The following is a 22,279-nucleotide window of genomic DNA, read 5'->3' as shown; positions in this document are numbered from 1 at the left end:
TGTGGGGAAGCCACCCACTTGAGAGACTGTGGCCTTTCACTCCCCATGACAGAGTGATTGCATGTAGCCCCCTCCAGGACAGTGGCATTGTACCATCTTCCGGCTGAGGTGCCCCCCATTCCCTGTCCCCCTAAGGTGCCTGTCTCTTTTCGAACTGATGCCCCTGCAGTGTTCTCTCCGTGTTGTTGCAGGAGTAAGGGGGGCCTTGGACTATGTGATGTGGCCCTGTGGCCCACAGACATTGAGGACTGGGCAGTGTCCCTACATTTGTAAATATGTATATACATGTTGATTTTGATGCACGTATTTATAGTATTTTATCTTATTACACTCACATTAATCAATTCCTTTTGTCCTTGCATTATTCCTGGGGGTACTGGGTGTATATGTAATGTTACTGCATCTGGTTATGTGTATGGTGTTGGGGGTGGGTGTGTTGCATGTGTGTGTCACTCTTTTTTTCCTCCCCCCCGCCCCTGTGTGCTAGGCGGCAGTTCTCACCGTGGTCATCTTCGCGGGCATTGGTGTTCGTAATGGAGCAGAAGTTAGAAGATCATGAGGAACACATGCAACTCGGGCTCCATGGCGTCGTGGTGCTTCCCTGAGTCTCCACAGGTGAGTCCTTTCACTTCTGAAATCTGTTTCCGCCAGGCTTTTGATGTCGTTGGTACCGCCCCGGAAAAGGTGGTCGTTTGATGTCTCATAATTCAGTGGACAGAACATTGTCTTCTGCCTGGCTGTAGGCAGTTAATGCCGTGGTGCCTGTTGGTTTGCCCTGGTGGTCGGTGTGTTATAGTGGCTGTCTGAGCGGTTTCTGCCGTGGTCATAATTTCATATTTATTACCTCCGGCCGGTTGACGGTAGTATCGCCACTTTATCACCAACTGCCAGGGTCGTAATGAGGGCCATAGTGTGGAGTAAAGTATAATAGAGTGTATTTGGGTGTTATAGAGTATAGTGGCATGGAGTAGAGTGTACTGGCATAGCTTAGGTAGTAAACTGTTATAAACTGGAGTGGGGTCTCGTACAGTGGAGTGCTGTGTCATATAGAAAAGTGCTGTACAGTGGAATAGAGTGTTGTACATTGGAGTGTATGGGAATAAAATGGAATATAGAATTGGACAGTGGAGTTTACAGGGAAAGAGTGGAGTAGAATGTTGTAGCGTGCCATGAAGTGTGGTAAACTTTTATAGAGTGAAGTTATATAGAATGGAGGACAGTGTCATACAACGTAGTGGCGTAGGGTGGAGAGGCGCACACTGGAATAGCATACAGTGGAATACTGTGTAATGTAGTATTAAAGAGTGGAGTGGCATAGAGTGGAATAGCGTATAGTGGAGTGGTGTGGAGTGGGGTAGGGTACAGTGGATTAGTGTAGAGTGGAGTGGCATAAATTGAAGTGGCATAGTGTAGAATCAAGGAAACCTGTACATTGGAGTGGCATCTCATACAATAGAGTGGAGTGCTGTGTTCTTCAGTGCTGGAAACTGTCATAGAGTGAAGTAAAGTGTTGTACAATAGAGTGTACAGCATAGAGTTCAGTGCAAATTTGGACAGTGGAGTGTATGGTGATAGAGTGGTGCAGAGTCGAACAGAGTAGCACAGAGTGTAGTAGGGTTTTGTAGATTGGAGTTATAGGGTGTGGAGGAGAGTACACTGGAGTGGTGTAGAGTGGAGTAGTGTAGAATGGAGTGGCATAAAGTGGAATGGCATAGAGTGGAGTGGCATAGACTGGAGTGATGTACAGTGGAGTGCGTGGACTGTAATACCATATAGGTTAGTAGCATACAGTGGAGTGGCATAAAGTGTAATAGCATATAGTTTAATAGCGTACAGTGGAGTGGCATACAGTGAAGTGGTATAGACTGGAGTGGTGCATTGTGGGGCGGAGTAGAGTGGAATAGCATACAGTGGACTGGGGTAGAGTGGAATACCATACAGCAGAGGGTCAAAGATTGAAGTTGGGTATAGTGTAATAGCGTAGAATGGAGTGGCTTACAGTGGAATAGCATACACTGGAGTACAGTGGAGTGGTGTAGATTAGAATAGCGTAGAGTGGAATAGAATAGAGCACTGGTTCCCAACCTGTGGTACGTGGACCCCCAGTGGTCCGTGATGCACTCCCAGGGGGTTTGCAGGCCTGGGCTGGGAGGAAGGCACTTCTCCAGCTGGGGCCTCTGACAAACATGTGCATGCGTTTTTTAATATTTATTACTTCCTTTGTTCAGCAGTTTTAAAAGCACTGCAAAGCTCCTTGTACAGCAACAATAAAAGTGTAAAGATAAGTCTAGTGATTAATGTACCTGCTGGAGAGGAATGAGAGTTTTGGGAAGGAGCAGTTTTGAGTCAAAGGTAACTCAGATGGCTAATATGCCTGCTACAAAGAATGTGTATTATGCAAAGAACAGCATTTTATGGGCATGCCACCGTGGGTTACTGCTTTTGTCTCAGAGATTCTTTTGTTACTGTGCAGTTCATAATCATAATCTAGCACAGTAAACTTTGAACTGCCATTAAGGAGCTGCAGGCAAACTGCATGGCACAAATTAAAAAGTTGATTTTTCCCAGTCTTTCATTTTCCTTATGCTACTAAAAAATGTTTGCTTGTGTAGAAATACATTCTTATTATTAAAGTCAACGCTAACCACTGTGTTGTTTTCTGAATCCTGAGTTTGTGCTTCTCCAGACCAAGCACTCTTAGAAAATACCGACCAGTGTTGATGACATGTGAATCCTACACCTTGCAGCCCACTGTAAAGTGTTCTGACACCCTACCATGGTATGGGAGGTGCTATACAACAAATGAATTTCATGTGACAGAGAGGCTAGGGATAGATGAGAGGCCCTCATGGTTGACTTCCATTCCATACCACATATGTATGTGAAAAAGCTTTCTCAGATCTCCCCTACCTAAAAAATAAAAACAGAAATCGCTCTGGAAATGTAGAATCTGACCTGAGAATTCTCCTTTCCTAAATAAAACCAAACATTGAAAAGTTACACACCGAGATGCAGCTCCAACCTTCCCAATAAAATGTTTAAATTTTTGCATATTTTTTCAACATAAAATAATTATATCTTCAGCAATTTGAGTATTTCTTTGCGGTGTGCTTGTTATATTTTGTGTGAATTACTGTTTTAATGTTTGAAATGTAATCATACAAATTGCTTGGGGGTTCTTGGCTTCCAGTAATGATTCAGTTGGGGGTCCTCAGGAATCAAAAGGTTGGAAACCACTAGCGAAGAGTAGAATAGCATAGAGTAGAGAGGAGTGGTGTACAGTGAAGTGGTGTAGACTGGAGTGGCATACACTGGAACGGGGTAGAGTGTAATAGCATACAGTGAAGTGGAGTACAGTGGAGTAGCGTCCAATAGAATAGTATACAATGGAGTGGGGTAGAGTGGAGTGGCATACCCTGGAGTGGCACAGAGTGGAGTAAATACACTGGATTGGTATACAGTGGAATAACATAGAGTGGTACAGAGTAGAATTGCATAGAGTGGAATAGCATATATACTGGAGTACCATATAGTAGAGTGAAATACAGTGAAGTGGCATGAAGAAGAGTGTTTTACAGTGGCGTGGCCTTAGAGGGGAATAGTGTACAGTGGAGTCAGTAGCGTACAGTGGAGCTGCGGTTAATGGAGTTGTGTACATTGGAGTAAAGTGGCATGGGGTAGAGTGTAATAGCAAACAGTGGAGTGTTGTATATTGGCATAGGGTCCAATCTAATAGCATAGAATGAAGTGTCCTAGAGTGGAGTGCCATACACTGGAGGGGCGTAGAGTGGAGTAGCGTACAGTGAAGTGGCATACATTGAATATGTTACAGTGGAGTGTTGCGGAGTGGAGTGTCATACAGTGGAATAAAGTAGAGTATAATGGAGAAGCATCCTTCACCTATGCTCAGGGAACCTTCCCTGCCTTCTGGCTCAGGGGGTCTTCAGCTCCCAGTTCCATGTGAAGGAAGCTTGTTGTAAAACCTTCTCCATGTTCATTGGGAAGCAGCTCATATTCAGAATTCAAGAGCGTCAAGTCAGCTCTTTTAATCCCCTAGTTTTTATGTGCTTCCAACCTTCACTGCTTAAAGCTCAAGAACGCTTTAGCCACCTTTCATCCATCTTAAGGTGCCGTCAGACACAGACAACTAGAACTCTTCTCTTATTGTCTGATGTCACCAAAACCGCTATGAGAAAAAGCATTCCAGTTATTAACAGGTGTCCATTTAAAGTTCTGTATGGCTTTCATAGTAAGCATTCAGTGGGAATGGTGGATTAGAATTAAGTAGTGAAATGTCACTGCAGTGAAAAAGTTCACTTCTCTGACATCAGCAATGGTAAAGGGGGGCTTTACCTGTAAACATCCATTGATCTTTATTACCCTCTGGGAGACAGTGCCTCTCTGCCAAGTTTATCTTCTTTTGTGCAGAGTTCTCATCTACTATTAACTCGTAGTTTGAGGGTACCAAAAAATAGCAAACCTACTTAAAAGTGAAAGCTTACCTATGTCAGTCAGGCCCTCTAAAATTAAAGCTGAGTAGAGAATAATAAGGGGGATGTTTTTCACCTCGACGTTTTCAGTGACATCACAGAAAAGATTTTGCTCTCTCTTGGTGTCTGTTATGTCACTCAGAACACCTCATTGTAAAACACCCCCATTGTTGATAGTTACCTACTTATAGTTCACAAGTAGTGCAAGCCAATATATCCAGATATTTCCGTAGGTCCAGATAGTGCAATCACTTACCTAGCCTTTACCTGCTCAGAAATTTAACATCAAATTTTGAGTTTCCCTCCTCAAGCCTTTTAACTCAAGGGCCAGGTTTGTTCGACATCCAAGTCTTTATCCACAGAAAGGCCTCAAAGGCCTTCACAGGTGCCACTGAAGCAAGAATGGGAGGCGCTGCTTGAGAAAAGATAAACTTACTGTCAGGCTTCCCATTTCTTATTAAAATCTTTTGGGAGACTAGTTAGAGGAGTGATATAGAGATAATGTGCACTTATAAGGGTAATCATTATTTAGATCTCAGGTGATAAAGTTCATTATTGCGAGAGATGGTCTTCATGAATAGATCTGGGCAGCTGGTTAACTCAGGATATTGTTGGCAGTGATCTTTCTTGTTGGCCCAACAAAATGCTATTAAAAGGTAGCATCAGCCTACAACATACAGCATTTTGCTCTTGAAGTGGCAAACCCACAAAAACATTTGGCTAGGCTATCGGATGCAAGATTGCATTTACAAAATGAGATTCATTCATTGAGGCCCAGTACACAGTTCTGTCTAGTACCTGCAAAGGATTGTGTAAACCACAACTCCAGCAGGCTCATTTTCTTACCATTTGTTGCCTCCTTTTTTAGGTCTGGCTTGACAGCAAAGCTGTCTGCAGGGCGTATTGTTACCATTTGTAAAATATTTTACTTAGAGTGGGCTTTGGCTCCACCAAAAGGAGTATAACTCTAGTACCTCATGCTATTGGCTATATGGCATATAATCCCACCTTCCAGGAAGTGCCTCCATTGGCCTTCTTCATAGACTATTTTACATCTGAAAATACACTCACCCATCACACTGTTTGTCACATTCAATTATTTACATCCTTTACACACTCTGTAGATAAAGCAATTTTTTGGGCTACTTTTCTCCACATCACTCGCAAAGCCAATAGGGCAATATTTAATGTCATAAACAGCATTTATGCGTGCAGTGCATGCATATAACATGATTGTCTGTAGTTACATGTGCTGACAGGTTAAAGCCATGCCTATCTTTTTGGGGTCAAGTGCGCAAAGCGCTCTGTCCCTGGTGTAATCTCTCTGTGGGCTTGTAACCACGCCCATCAGTTTGGTTGGTTCATGGACTTGCCTTTTAAAATTCACTTGATTTAATTAGTGAAAGGCATGCATACGTCATGCCTTTTCCGGTATGTAGCCCGCCTCAAGCGCACCGGCCAACTACTGAAAACATACGAGGCTGCATGTTTTCCGCGTAGCTTCTGGACTACTTTTCCTCTTTATTTCATAGGCACCGCGATCTTGCTGGGCAGTAGTCAAGCGATTTGCATGACATTGACCCTGTTACATGGATATTTGCACTTTTGCCGGTTACATGGATAACTGCAAGCGGTCTTCTGTTTCCTTTTGTGTGTCTGCTTTGCACTTATGGCGGCCATCGGCTCTCTTATGTGAAACTGTTTCACTTTTCATTTTCAATTTATGTGGCAAGAAAAAAACTCCGGTTATGTGAAACTGCTTTACTTTTCATTTTCAGTTTATCTGGCAAGAAAAGTTCGGTTAAGAGTTTACAACTCTAATAGCTTTAACTCAAGCAAACGCGAGACCCATTGCATTGCAAATGTTTGTTATACCAATGCAATTGAGGTTCATCAATAAGAACCGAATGCCTTGTTTTATCATGTTCAATAATTTGAGGATAGTCAAAATTCATAAATTCTGATTTTTTTCCACCCTACCCTGCAATGCTTGCACTCCCATGGGGCCTTAAGAGTTAACTCATGTGCTGGGAAGCAAGAACAGCCAGAGCACCACTGAGCTCTCAACCACCAACCTGAAGCAGCATTAAAGCTTGAAGGTCAGTTACAGGATAAAGGAATGCACCTAGGAAGAGAGCTACCTATATCACTTAGCAACACTCAGAGGAGCATTAACACACAGCTGAATCATACCTGGCATGAGTCACCCTGATACTCCGGGGGGCAGGAGCATATCTCCACATCGAATGCAGTACTTCCGCGACCGGAACTGGTGGCTTCCTCGAGCCCGACCTCGGCGAGGCTCAGTCTCTGGGTCTCTGTGAAGTAGAGAGCTCGGATGTGTAGAGCGTCGAGCCTGGACAGCACCATCATCATCTCCTCCCTGGACACCGGGGTATTGCTGCTGGCGTGTCTGAAGTTACCCTAAAACATGAAGTGGTTGCGTCACATCCTGCTGACCATCACTTGCCATGATTCTAGTTTTCTCATTTTTGAAATACAAAACTATAAACAATCAAGGGTGTGCGTGAATATCTGTCTCACAGATTTCAAGATACACTTTTTCTTCTGCGCCCCATTTGTTAAACCTGTTCCGATTTTTTTTTATAATCGTCTGCACATGAAGCACTTGTTAGTGAAAAATGTTCCAGGATCGATTTAGAGGGGAATCACAATCCCTCGAACCTTTTTTAAATGTGCTCATGTGCCACACAACTATTTCAAAGCTGACTGCTCAGCTGTTAGGTGGAAGGAAACGATTCTGTGTAATCTAAGCCTGCATGTATGAACAGATTTGGAACAGTCTTTGATCAAACTTGCATCATCAGCCCATCCCTTCAGTGCTACTGCATCACGCTTTCTTGCAATGAATACTTAAGGCGATTACTCCACTGGCTTCTTTTTCGAGTTTCTTTACTTTTGTCTTTATCGTCATTTATTATGTTGTGTCCCGTTATACTTTATTCGTTTGCCTGTACGTAGATCTTTCTCTTCCCCTCACTGTTCAATTTATTTTTCTTAGTTTCTCTTTTTAAAATGTTATCTTCCATTTATTTCGCGCTCTGTTCCTTCTTTCTAGCTTTCTTCAATGTCCCCTGTTCCCGTAGCTTTTTATTTATGCATTTATGTGGGTGTACACGTTTTGTTTTTGCTCTTTATCTTGTTTTCTTTATTTTCCAATTTTACCATTGGTCTTTATCGCATTCACCACACGTTTTACACATTCTGTCTTTCAATTCTTATTGCTAATCCTTATCCTATTTGATTTATTTTCTTGTGATCTTTTCTTTCTGTCTGTTTTCTTTACATTTGTCATATGTTTTCTGAATCATTACATTTCTTTATCTTATTATGTTTTTAGGGTCGAGCGTGTGACACAAGCACTCTGGACCATGTTGTAATCTCTCTGTGGGCTGCTAACCACGCCCATGTCACGCTTGTCACTTTCATTAGTTTGTGGGCTTGCCTTTTAAAAATCGATTCATTCCATTTGTGAAAGGCATGCATACCTTTTCTGGTGTTTAGCCCTCCTCAAGCGCAGGGGTAAGCTACTGAAAATGTATGAGGCTCTGTGTTTTCAGCTGGTTTCGGGACTACTTAATCTTTTCATTTCCTGTGCAGCATGATCTTGCTGGGCAGAAGTCGAGCGCTTTGCACAACATCGACCCTGTTACATAGCTAATTGCACTTTTGCTAGTTACACGGATAATTGCACTTTTGCTGGTAACATGGATAATTGCACTTTTGCCGGTAAGTTTCACTGTGAGTGAACTTGTGTTTCCTTCACACTCATGGCGACCATCGAATCGCATATGTGAAACTGTTTTACTTTTCATTATTAGTTTATGTGGCAAGAAAAGTCTGGTTAGGAGTTTACAACGCTAATAGTTCTAACGCGAGCAAACGCGAGACCCCTTGCATTACAAATGCTTGTTCTTATTGGCTTTATCTTGTATTACCCTATGTTCATTAACTCCATTTCCCTTTCTTATTGTTGTTACTGTTGAGTAACTCTGCTTCTTTGTCTTTTTTGTATGGTTTTCTTAGTTTTTGTTGCTCTTCTGCATTTTTTTATCCATGTTTTTGCATTAATTTAACACTTTCTTTCCTGATCCGCCCGATTTCTTTTTCCTTTGCTTTGTTATTTTTTACTTGCAAGGTTGTATTGTAAGCTGTCAGATGAAATGACCAAACAAAATTGGAGTGGTGGTAATGTTGTGTGTATGGAAAAGGCAAACAAAACTACAAATATGTCGATTAAGGGCCTGATTTAGAGTTTGGCGGACGGGTTACTCCATCATAAACGTAACAAATACTCCATTCTCTGAATTCCAAGTTCCATAGGATATAATGGAATTGGAATACAGCAGACAGAATATCCGCCATGTTTTTGACAGACTAATCCTGTCTGCCAAACTCTAAATCAGGCCCTAAGCTATTTACGAATCCCACCTTGCTTTGCACTGCTCGGAATCTCACAGATGATATCACAGACTGCATCAAAAATGACATCATAAATCATCTTACCTGTAACGTCATCAATGATACAACTTAAGCGATAATGGGGCAGAGGACCTGCAACCAGAGGCTGCTCAGCATAGAAAAGGACCAATGCAGTGGCCTCTTGTGTGAAGTATACTTAACTCACTGTCTTTCTGACAGATAGGTTTATGTCCGACAGCATTCAGGGCTGTCTGAAGCGGATGACCAGCTTTCTTATGGAGATGTCGAGCAGACCATAGGGAAAGAGTGCAGGGTTCACATCCAATTCCATCTAGGCATATACTAAGGCTGTGTCCATTGTGCGTAGCAGTGGTTGTGACTCATTTCTTTGCATGTAATTACATAATGAGTCATTGCATCATGGCCACAACATCAGCAGTACCCACAGCAGGAGTACCTTTACCTCGCACCTTTGCAAACATGTTTAAAGCACGTGTGTGTGTCTGTGTGTGCACATGATTTTTATATATTAATTTTTATAAATATATAAACACACACACACACACACACACACACACACACACACACACTGTTGCCACTGTGTAGTTATATGTGAGTCAGAGGGATTTTTGGTATAGCACAAATTACTGACTGGCACTGCAAAAACACAAGCATTGAATCCGACCGCTGAAAATCAATGTAAGAAATTGAAGCATTCATATAGGGCGTTGAGACCTACCCCAAATGATTTTAGTAACTGACTCAATCAATAATATGTTTATTTTGGGGATACATTCCATAAAACTCATCCCTAAACATAGAGTAAAATACATAAAAAGTCATTATATATACAAAAAAACAATTAGGTATCTTTCTAATGATTTTACAATTCAATAAAATTCCCTATGCCAAACTGCTAAAATAGAAACCCTAGCTGTGTCCTTCGATGTCCCATAGTGTATAAAAACTTGCTAAGACCAAAGATGATAGGCGCGCTTACATCAGTCTGAAACACTCTGAGTGCAATAATATAATGCTGAAAAGTGATATTCAGACAGAATGATCAGTGTTATTTTTCTGTGCGATAAGACTAAACTTGTCTTAGTTATCAATATAAACTGTTATACTTTAAATACTTACATCAAGTGTACCATTCTATCAAAAGTCTACAAAAGGTGTACCCGAACACTTCCGCAGTGCAGAAGGTTTGGTGTGGAGGGAGCTGAATTTATGTATCTAGCTAGAAACTGCCTTGGCATACAGGCCTTCTAACCCTAGCACTTATGTTGCCAAAGATTAGAAAAACAATATCCTGAGTGAGGGGGGGGGGGGGGAATGCTCTCTCTAGAAGTAGTTACTTGACCTGACTAAGTGTCCAGATCCCCAAAGATGAATATCGAAATGAAGTGAATCCCACATCACAGCCTGTCGATAACTGGGCTCAGATTGTTACTTACCTGCTGAGTAGAAATGCACAGTTTAACGATAGGGAGGTGGGCACATTGATGATTGCTCCATTGCCAATGTGTTCGGAAGGGATACGTTGAGGTTTCTTGATATCATTAATAAGAAAGGTAAACCAGCATTCCAAAACAATATGCCTATATAGTTACGCTTGAATTCTAAATAAAATGTTTAAACAATAAAGTTTTAGCTCTAAATGCTCTGCTGAGTGAGGACTTAACCTGGAAAAACATTTTATTTTTTAAAATATATATACGTCAAATGCCTCAAATTGCTTCACTTTTCCCATGTGGGGTACACTTACGATAATTTACCTCTTAGATGGCACATTCAAAGACCAGTCTTGGGTGCCAGCTTTTTGGCTTTGTTAATGCTTGTATTTGTTTTGTGATGGACCTTGCCAATATGGAAAGCCAAGAGGACAGGCATTGGCTGCCAGCTTTTTGACTTTGTTGGTGCTTGTTTTGTTCATGATTTGAGGTGCTGGCAGGCTCTTGCCATTATATATATATATATATAGGAACTACTTTGTGTGTGGATGTGCTCGTTGTGAAAGAGCAGAATGCCAACACAGTAATGTTAGCCAGTAGCTGATTGAAGTTACTGATTGCACCATGCTGTATGGTGTGGCGTGCAGACAAAAATGTGAATAACACAACAGCATACCAGTGTATGAAGAGTGCTAGCTGAAAGCTTCTTTAAGTAAGTATATTATATATAGTTTTAGTAAAATCAAAAGCTTTGCCCAACGCTAGACCTAACAAAGGAAACCACTGCTAGAAGGTTTGTACACAGTCCAGTTAAAAAACAGGAGCTCCGCTCAGTGTCAGTGTGATATAGTTGTACAGCAGCACTGCTGTGAAGTGACAGAACTTCTCTCTTAAGAAACAAATAATTGAAGGCAGTAGAGAATTACTCGACCAACCAGTTTGAAGTATTTCCTCTGATTGAAAATACACAGAGTTTGGCAACATCTTTAAGTTCTAAACTTCTCCATGTTCAAATTCAGTAGCCAGTAGCTCTTAATTGCATCAGATAACATATAATATCTTGGAACATCCCTAAATGTTTTAGATTTTTAAAAGGTTATGGGAGACAAACACATCAAAGTGGGAATACAACGTGATTTGGATAGGGAAATTATTGCTTTAAACCTTAGTGTTTATTTGTATTCTCAAATGAAGTTGATGCAGTAATAAAATTAATTTGTCAATAAAATAAAATCCATAGTTTAAGACAGTACTCTTTAAAATATTATTAGCGTAAATTACACATTTAAATAACAAAACAACAAAAGGGAATTTGGCAAATGACTTAAAATCATCCCAAGAATATTTAATTGATGGGTCAACAGCAAAGCGATTTGCTGCACTGTCTTGTCCGTAATAATATAAGTAGAAATTAAAGTTTTTAAGATCATATTTGATTTGAGATGATCTTGGAACCTTCATTGATATATGCATCCCTCTACCTAGTTTATAATCTCACTAGAATTTAACTAACTGGAGAAAGCATTTTCAAATTGCATGCACTATGATTTACTGTGTCTTTATTTTCACTTTAGGAGGGCCTAGCACAAATTGTGCAATTTTCAGGGAAGAGGGTGTGGTATTTAGATAAGAGAAGAGAGGATGTTTGAAATAGTATGGGTTGGGTCAACAAACTTTATATAACATTTTAGATGGATTCTGTTGTTTTCATATTATAAATAGTGATTAATGTAAACATAATGATTTTGACTTTACTACACAAGCAAAATTTTGCATGTACAGAATGTTAATCGGATAGTAGGCTATTTGGAAGATACCAATGGATTTGTAGTACTCTTACCTCTACCAGTTGGACACGCCCTTGATGCAGTCGGTCAGGCAATGGGTTGATCACATCCACATAAACTATAGTCATTTGCTGGCCCTGTTAGGGAGTAACCAGTGCATTAGATCTAATTTAGTCATGTGTTTTAGGTCAGTTCACAAATGAAAAACAGAATATAATAATTCAAAGCAGCACACTGTAAGGCATTGTTGGACTTTTGTCCCAGACCACAGCCCAGCAGTGGCTGGAGAAAGCCACTCTCCTGTGACGTCACATGACAGCAGTAGAAAATGTCTGCAGTTCACTAAGGCTACAGAAATTCGACTTCAATAGTTAAGAAAGCTTCCTCGGAGCAGGTCCGTGGGCTGAAGGACCTAAAACAAGGTGCCTATGTTTCCTCCTGCATTCTGGTGGGAGGGGGGAACAACTGGAGATGACTGAAAGAGAAAGAGAAAGAGGACAGGATAGGAAAGTTGGAGAAAAAGTGGAGTGATCAGGTAATTGGGTAACTTCCCAACTGGATGTTTGGAGCATCATATCATAATATATGTCCCCCAATACTGGTGGGAGACTATCGTGGCTGTGGTTCATGCGGCCTTCGCTCTCTCTTTATTAGTACATCAAGTACAAAGTAATTCAAAGAGACCAGCAAAGGTAAAGATTATTCAACAATGACACCAATAAACAATAAGGACGAGTACGGTTTCAATTATTTAATGTATTAATTGAATATATTTCTACAGCAAGTACTAGATAAATGGCATCTGATAGCTGTATGAAAAGAGCGGTACATCCAAAGCTTTTCTTCTGGTTGAGGTTACCATAGAGCCATCATTACCAAGATGTATGTGTTTTCTGCAGGTCAAAAGTTCAAAACCCGGAGGACCATCTCAGCAGTTTGTTCCTCCGAGGTCGATACATTAAATTGGTTATAGACAACATCTATTATTTACAGCACTGAAAATGTCAAAACTGCAATTTTAAGTGCAATATAGATAGAAATATGTACTATAGAAGTACTGCAATGATATTCTGTTAATATGAGTGTCATAATTTGACATTACCTTAATTTGTCCAACAGTTCGCTGTGCTAAACTCATGTGATTCCATGAAACAAAGATATATTTCGGAAAGAAGAACTGGACCTACAGGTCCCATATTGACACCTGAAGAATTTTCTTTTTTTGTTCGAGAAAATGTGCCAGGGTTAGATTAGGAACTTTTAAATTAAGTCATGCTGTTGAGACATCAGTTTGGATTCAGAAAGAAGTGCGCTATATCTCTTGATAGTGACAGTGATGGTGCGTCACCCTTAGGGGCATGTTTACTAAGATTTCACGTAATGCAGGGCAGCACGGAAAGTTGCTGTTCTGTGTTGCATGAAAGAGAAAGAGCAGAACTGCGCCATATTTACAAAGATCTCTCCTCTAGCACTGGCGCCCTTGTGACTGCCTACCATCAGCCCAGGCACACTTTCTCCACAATGCACTGGTCCTTCTGTTGTGGTTACAACAGTTTTTGTGCAGGAAGGTATACCTTGCTGCACAAAAAATATTTTTAGAGGCTTCTTCCTCTTTTTATGTGTGCTGCAGAATTACGCCAGCCTCGGGAGGCACACCATTTTGGCACAGATCTGTGTCTACTGACTTTCGCACTAGTGGTTGGCTTCAATATACATGAGTATTAAATATTCATACATAATTCAGACATGAGTATGGAAATGCCCATGCTACACCCATGTAATGCCTCCCCGACAGAAGGTAACACAAGGCAGCGCTACACCCTGCCTTGAGTTACTTTTTTTTTTTTTTACAAAGCTACGGAAATTTTGTCTTTGCATGACTTTGTAAATCCCAAATTGAATTTGCATAAGCCACATAAATGGTGCCACCCAATGGAAAATCTTATTTAGTCTTTAGATTATGCTTTAGTTTGTAGTATCAGAAGGGCTGAATCACGTGGTACTGCCATAAAGGGACAGGCGCAGAGGCAAATGGTCATAGAGAACCAGAAGACCTTCCTTTCTAAAATTAACCAAGGCCTGTGAGACGTAAAATATTGTTCAACAATCCTCTTCAAGAATAATCCATTTTGTGCCCTGAGCAAGTCAAGGTGAGAATTGGCTTTATTACCAATCCGTTTCATTTATGTGAAGAAAAGAATATATTCTGAAACCCAGGAACTTCAATTATGTGACCTTGCTGGTGTTTCCTGCATTCTCAAGTTAACCATCCTGCCTAATGTTGTATCAGGCAACAGGTTTCACATTTTGTTTTATGAATACTGACCCAGTAGGATGGAGCTTCTAACCGACTGTTGTGGATTTTAACAAAGTAATGGCTAGTAAAGTTTCCAAAATAAGATGGACTATAAATTTTGCTCCTCAGCATAAGGCAGAGGCCATGATTTGTATCCTCTGACTATAGCTGAATCCCACTTAGCAATTACATTGTCATTGAATTCTGGCTGCGCCTCATTGTAGGATCTGTCTGAAGTACTACAGGGAAGAGAAAAAGAGACCTAAAAGTGTCCAGATTACAGAAATTGAGCAGTCCTTCTTTGTGATCAGTGATAGACTTTCCAAGCCAACGCCACTGTGCATCAGAGAGCATCGAACTAGCCCACCACAGAGGTCCTTGTGTATGTTCTGAGACAACCTCTGACGTGCAGTATGTTTCAATGGCTCTTCATGCGGGAGCCGGGACAAGTAAGCCTGAAAGGTTTTTGCCAAAGGTAAGCCTTATGTAGTCTTCATATAGTTCTTAAATCTGGTTCTCTCACCCGTGCAGACTCAATTTGCTTGTACTATGAGAAGGCTCTCTGGGAGTTTGAATAAAGGTGTTAACACCTGGCATTTCACGGACGTCTTTATGCATCTCTAGTCTAGAGCATTAGCCACTGTCGCAACCAGTATTAGGGCACGTGGAGAGACAAGGAAAGCCCCAGCCATCCACTCGGTGTCCCACAGTCATGTTACGCTCTAGCTTCAGACTGAATTGCTCTACACCCCATGCTTTCATGACCCCCCACAGCACCTCATATTTTTTTTACTCATTTTTAACATTTAGCTGTCTTTACAGTCATCGGTCATTTTAAGGTATCCTTTTTTCCTGCACACGTGTATTTTAAAAACTCACGTGCTCTTTTCAGTGACAGGTAAACGTCTGGCCTCACTGCCTTCGTTCAGGGCAATTGAAGACTTCCTGTCTAATGTTGCAGGCTACTTTACCAACCTGTCTGATAGAATACCTGAGTAGAGTTTCCACATTTGCCCTGCCCGATTCACGGTTGAAGACTCATTTGCCAACATGTCTGACAGAGTACTAAAGCCAGTTTAGATTTTTTGCACTTGGCCAGCCTTCTATGCTCCTCTGATTTCTCACATTCATCACTAAAACTGTGATGGCGTCACTGCTCGATGTAAGTCTCCTTTGGTCGCTTTAGGGCTAGGAAAAAAGAGAGATAACCGCCGACCTAAGGACTGAGAACTTTAAAGATGCCCATAAATTGCAGTATATTTTAAATTCATGAAATGTTTTTAATAAATGCTGTATGTGCCTTGAACATCTGCTTGAGGTAGAGTTGCTGTTGTTTATTCTAAATATGTACAATAAGGGTTTAAGTGTGTGGACCAAACCCCAATAATGTTCCTCTTGGAAAGACCTAAGTAACCTGTGGTACTAAGTATGTATTACTGTATGTATTATTGGTTATGACCTCATCCCAGTCACATTCAATTATACTCACCTTCTAGTTGAACCTTAGTACCAGGGTTCAACTGACTCCCAGCGCCTTGAGACCCTACCGGGCGAGTAGAGCGCTTAACAAATAATTAATTGATTGACTGATTGATTGGTACTAAGGTACAACTAACAAAATGACTTATTTTAAGACTATGTAGTGTAACCTGTTGCAGAAGACCAATTGGGACCTGTTGTGCTAACATGTCATGTTTGAGTGGTCTGTCATACACCCAGAAATAGCCATATGAACTGACTGATTTATTTTCAAAATGTGTAGATTTGAGCTAAGCTATTGTCAATTTATGATGGTGCCCAAGTTATTCATATTAAAGTGCAGGCACATCTAACTGTGGATCTGACCCAGCTACTAACCTGCCAACATATCTAGGGCGTCCATCTAAACTCCCTGCCAAGATACAACTACTTCGGCTGTGCCTTGGCTTGATCCTGTTAAAAGTGTAATAAGTATGGCCGATTAACTTGGTATCAGAATGTTTAATACAGGGGATGGCAATCGATGATGGAGACTTTCATTCATGTCCTTTGCCTATGTCCATTTCTTTCCCGCCTAAGGCATTATTGGCTTCTACCTATTTTAGACAACTGAACATGAGTTCTTGCAAAGTTGCAGATGATGACTCTCTGAAGGGGGAGTCGTGTCAGCTAGCTTCAAGATTTATAAAATTAATGAAGTCTGCTTCAATAATGTTGAACTTTGCAGCCTCACGCAGGTAGTGGCTTGCTAGGTACTGATCTGACTAAATCAACGTTTAGGTAGTATTTTAATGGACCTCAGTGAATAGACCTATTTTAAATTTGGCCATGTCTTCTGCCAACTTTTACTTGGGCACCTGAAATTACTGATCGTATCAACAGACGCTGCTATGAAAAGCACTCGCACTTTAAGTGTTTTCGAGGATACATTTTTACACCTAATATGACTTTGAAGCAATTGTTTAGTGCCCCTGTAGCGCCATGAATCCTCCTCCTATTTCGTACTCCGTCCTTTGCACACACATCAGTACGAGTCTATCAATACCAGTATTAAATGTATTGCCTTGTATTTGGTTTTGATGTTCTGTCTTACTCCCTTACAGTTCCTTACAAGGGCATGATCTTTTCGGCTATTTTCCTCCGCAGCCTTTGCATGTTTATTAGAGTTTTAGTCGTAACAGGCCACTAGCAAATTCTTAGTCGACTACGATTTGCACTTGGATTCTGTTTGCACTGTGGCTGCCAACATATGCAAAGTTTGATTGCAATAGCACCTGCACATTAATAACATTTATCTGGGCGGTTGTGAGTCCCTTTATTCAGTTGGATCTTTATTGTGTTGTGAGTGCTTTGTGAATGTCAGGCTATATCATAAGGAGGTTTTTATATTTGCATCAGTCACCCACCAGCAACCATATTCTTGTCAGTGGCTTATACCAATCTGTTCTTTTAATCCAAATTAAGTTTATCTGATAGGGCTATCCAATTATTGTTCACTCCCGTCCTCTATTATGTTTGCATTTTGTCTCTCTTTCTTTCTCTTTTTTTGCTGTTTTCGATGATTTACGATGATTTTGATTAATCGTGCAAAAAATGTGTAGATTAGAGGAATGCTGCACGCCACCTCGCAAAACTGATGATTTTCATTTTTTGTCATTGAGGTGATTTACTTCCATATTTTAAGAATGAACACGGTAAGTTTTATAAAATGGCAGAATGAGTTCTTAATTATTAGGTATAGAATTTATCATTTTTTTTCTCGGGTAAAAGTCAATTAAATTGCCAACTGGTTCAGAATCCCGAAGTTCTGCTTTCATGGCATCCCAAACAAGTCTGAGAACAGCAGTATCACAATCTGGTAAAATAGCATTGTTGTATGGGGCATGAAATGTGATGAGCTCACACATGCGGCACCTCTGTCTACGAGTACATCTCGGCCACTGGATAAGGATTACTCACTTCCTCGACACGTAAACGTTGACAACATTGGTGGAATTTCCATGAACTTTGGTGATGAACTGGTCCTCTTGAGGCATGTTGGTCGGTGATTAAATAACGTTATTTGACAGGTTTCAGTGGCAAATACGAGTGATTGAAATGTTATATTCGAAAGTGCTAGGGGATAGGTTGTGCCATATTATCGGTAACCATGGCAACACCATCTACCTTGATATACTTCCGTCACTTGATATACTTTTTATATACTTTTCTATTCCTTTCATCATGTGTAATACAACAAGATTTTCGAAAAATGTACCTTGATATAGTAATGTATATGAAATAGGTGTCATCTGTTCTCAGGTTGCAACAACTGGACAAATTCTTTCCTGACATTAAATGTTTCATATAAAAGTAAGTTTGCCAATCCTAACAGGAGAGCAAGAAAAGACTTGCACAAGTATTCTTAGCAGATATTATGCTGTTTTATTAAGCACATTCCTGAAACACTGTTAAGAGTAAGCAGTGTGGATCTGGCGCGGAAATACCGTCTGCTAGCTGCACAATGGGGCCGAAAAAACAAAGTACATTTTTTCTTCATCTTTTTTTATGTTACCGTATAAACAGATTTCTAAAATACCAAAAAACAAAAAGTTGAGCCTCGTTCCCTGCCCAGGACCGCTCCAGCATAAAAGACTTTTAACATCAGTTGAAAAGGCATTTTGTGAAATATTTTACTGACATTCATGATACAAGAGCAGAGCGGTTGCCACCAGCTGTGCGAGGGGCAGACATAGGCTTGTCAACTGTAAAAATATATAGATATATGGCTAATTATTTACATATATATATATATATATATATATATATATATATATATATATATATATATATATATATAAAGGATTCAATACTCTCTTGCTCAAAGTGTCTTATGCCCATTGAGTGTGGAAGAATGTGTCTCGGCAGCCACACTGTGCAAGGACGGCTGAGTTCTAACATAATGCACAATGACTTTCCACTAGAGGTGGGCAAGCCAACAAATTAACAGGGAGAGCCAGAGCCAAGCCAAGGGTCTGACTCTGCTCAGCTCTTAGAGCCCACACACGAGCCGAGCCCTGAAAATATTCGCTATGTAAAACATGGGACAAACATTGAAGTCTCTTCGAAATTAAAAAAAGTGTCTTTCTTTAACACGTGGAAGCTTTGACATTAATAGGGCACATTATAGCACTACAGTGAGAACTTATTTAAAAGTGATAGCTTGACACAATTGGTAGCCTAAACTTGCATATTTGAACGTGCTTTCATCCGCGATACTGAAGAAAAAAATGCTTTGGTGAAATGACATTTTTGCATAAGATCACAATTGAAGCGGGGAAGCCACGATTTATTCAGGTTGTCTGGTTTCATTTGGTACAAATCAATCAGTAAATGGTTGGCTAACTGCCTTCCCTTTATGTTAAGGTTTTGTTATTACCACTAAGTGCATTTTTCTGCAGTTTTTAAAATATAGCACAAACCCGACCAAAGATATTGGAAACTTTACAAGCACTAGTTGCATTACACAAGGTCATATGCATTTTGTATAGGCATGGGGAGAATCAGTGATTTGAGCAGAATCTCAGGATGTTGACCGATGCTGAGACTCGAAGCTGGTTCCCCAGTCCCACAGTCTGCAGCCACGACCCTAACGCCACATCCTCCTGCAGCCACGACCCTAACGCCACATCCTCAACAAAGGGAGGAAGGCAGAAACCACATGAAAGCTCTGCTTGTTATGGGCTAGAGGTTCCAAAAGAACCTCGCGCTGAGCCAGAACCAGGCTTCAGGCTTGAGCCTGCCTCGAGGTTCCAGTGGCTCGCCCACATTTACATTCCACGCATCCGCTTGATTTACCCCAGAGGCCAGCACGTGATCAAGTCGCGCCACTTGTGGCAGTGCCTGTGCCCAAGGGAGGCAATACGGATGATGCCAATGAACCTGAGCAGAATGTAAACACTAACTCCAGACAAACTGCACAGCAGCATGTATGTTCACCGGCAAAAGGCGTGGTCAAGGGTTTAAAAGGGATCAGCACTGAAGGGCGGGCCACAGCTGAGGAGGCGTGTCAGAGGCCAGAAGAAGTGGCAGAGCTAACTCCCCACAAATCCGGGCAGCCACAGATATGAAGGAGAGGAACTGGGCAATAAAGGAAATACAAGTGCGATTAATGGAAGCCATATAACAGAGAAAGGCTCAGAGTGGGGGTGGGGATGAAAGACAAGAGGTGCAGCTCATTAAAAGAGAGTGCAGAAGGAAGAAGAAACAAGATACAATTATGGAGAATTATGAATCAATGACCTTGATGTGCACAATTAAGAAGAAGTGAGCAGAATTGAGAAAAAGGCATGGCTTTGTGAATGACAAACAGAACATAACCAATGCAGGGAGTGTGCAGGGCAACAGAGGGGAAGCATGGCTCAGTAGAGGAGATTTTGTGGGCCAATGAAGCAAGACCATATACTCTGTGCTATGTGAAGATTTTGCTGCCACTGCCAAGAATTGGAGGGCTACAAGGGACTGGAAGCCCCCTACAACCTGAACTCGACCTCGGGGTAGTTCAGATCGTACACTCAGACTTGAGCAGGACTGTTGAAGCCGTAAATTGAGCTGATCAATTTTATGGAAGTAAACTGAAGGCAATCCTTACTCTTGAAGGAAAAAATAAGGCAGGGGGCTTGGTATAAATCAACAGAATCGAAAGCAGTGGGAAAATGAAAGGATGAAAAATGTAAACATACATATTTGGTTCAGGCCTGTCTAGGGGATCAAAACGCATAGGCCCAAAAAAATGCTTTTTCAATGGAAAGTGCGACAAAATCATAAGTACACTGTCACCATTGCGTAGTTGTAGTATATTATGTAAGGAGATGGACAGAGTACAATATGCTATTTATTACCACTGTTGTGAGTGGGGAGGGGCCATGATTCACAAGAGGTGAATCTTCAAGTGCGTTATAATGGCCCTTCCCTCCCTCAACATTGGTAATAAATAGCATATCATACTCTGCTCATCTGCATATATTGTTTATGCCTTGGCAGTTGTTTCCGTGTATTTGTTTTAACTAAACGTATTTAACTAAAATCAGGATGTAAAGGGCTATATTTGTTCTGTAAAGTACAATCACATTGAAGAGGCCTTACAACTTTTAGGAAGGATGCTTCTGTGTGTAATGTAATAGATACATGAAATCAATGTGGCAGCAAATAGTGTTTTCCTGGAGATTTTTCTACTGTACTGGGAATTAAACTCGGATTTGACACTGACACTTGCACTGTCATAAATATGTAGCCATTAGTACATTTGCTCTGAAAACATGCAAACTATATATATATATATATTAATTAATTACACCATCCAAAGGTCCACCTTGTGGCCTGCAGATTTCACGGGTGCAAACGTGAGGAAAGGACCATTCCTCCACAATCTCCAACACCACAATCTGCAAACTGTGATCAAGACCGTGAGGGTTGAAACGCGTTGGTGGTGTCTTCTTGCACTCTTTTTGAATCGAAGCAATAAAACTCTCCTGGAGTGCAAACAAATCAATTGTTTGTCAATTGTTGGTGTTGGATATATATATATATATATATATATATATATATATATATATATATATATATATATATGTGTGTGTGTGTGTTTACTCCTTCAGTCTCTAAAACCTTGCCATGCCAGAAAGCACATCCTATTGGATGGCGGGCCATTTGAGGTGTGAATAGGAAGCGTAGCGCGGATAACCCAGTGATCCATTGTGATTGTCTCTCAATTGATGGAAAAATGGAAGACTCTCCACCATCTGAAGATAGTTGCAGTAGGAGGGGTCAGAGAGATTTGTAAGCCGCAGTATCAGCAGGGCAGGGTATGGTATGCTTTGCCATGGTATCTGCTATTATTAGTGGTACAGTCCCAAAGATGCACACCAGCCCTAAAAGGAGTGGTACAGTGGTTGGGTTTCCTGGACTGGCTGAGAAGGTTGCCTCTGCTGGGACTGGGTTGCTCTGGAATAGCCTATGAACTTAACATACTGCTGGTAGAATTACCTTGATGACGAGGTTAGGCATAGCAAGCAAGCCACAGCTCTGCTGTTTTTGAGGTATCCCAGGGTGAAATTGTTGGAGTGCAAACATTATTAATAAAAATTATGTCACTTAAATATAGTGTGGAATAACATAATAGAAGGTTATTTGGAATTATGTATTAATAAATCAAAATGTGTAGCTGATATGGTATGGACATCATAAACAACATATATTTTTATGAAAAATAACTGTCTAATGAAAATGTATTTTGTTTATTCATGATGAAATGTACTGAAAAATGAATATTAAAATGTACTAAATGTACTA

General features: G+C 40.7%; 1 protein-coding gene across 2 annotated transcripts in view; it reads right to left on the bottom strand.

Annotated features, from left to right (window-relative positions):
- The window catches only part of LAMA3 (laminin subunit alpha 3), a 933,952-nt gene that overhangs the window by 146,193 nt on the left and 765,480 nt on the right, over positions 1-22,279 (bottom strand). For both annotated transcript variants that reach the window (XM_069220025.1, XM_069220026.1), the window contains 2 exons: positions 12,228-12,311; positions 6,684-6,914 (listed from right to left, as the gene is read on the bottom strand). In XM_069220025.1, the coding sequence (XP_069076126.1) occupies positions 6,684-6,914; positions 12,228-12,311 (315 nt within the window). The remainder of the gene's footprint in view (positions 1-6,683; positions 6,915-12,227; positions 12,312-22,279) is intronic.

Source organism: Pleurodeles waltl, chromosome 2_2 (assembly GCF_031143425.1).
Source record: "Pleurodeles waltl isolate 20211129_DDA chromosome 2_2, aPleWal1.hap1.20221129, whole genome shotgun sequence".
Classification (NCBI taxonomy): domain Eukaryota; kingdom Metazoa; phylum Chordata; class Amphibia; order Caudata; family Salamandridae; genus Pleurodeles; species Pleurodeles waltl.
The sequence above is the reverse complement of the archived record's forward strand: the minus strand, read 5'-3'. Positions and strand labels throughout refer to the sequence as shown.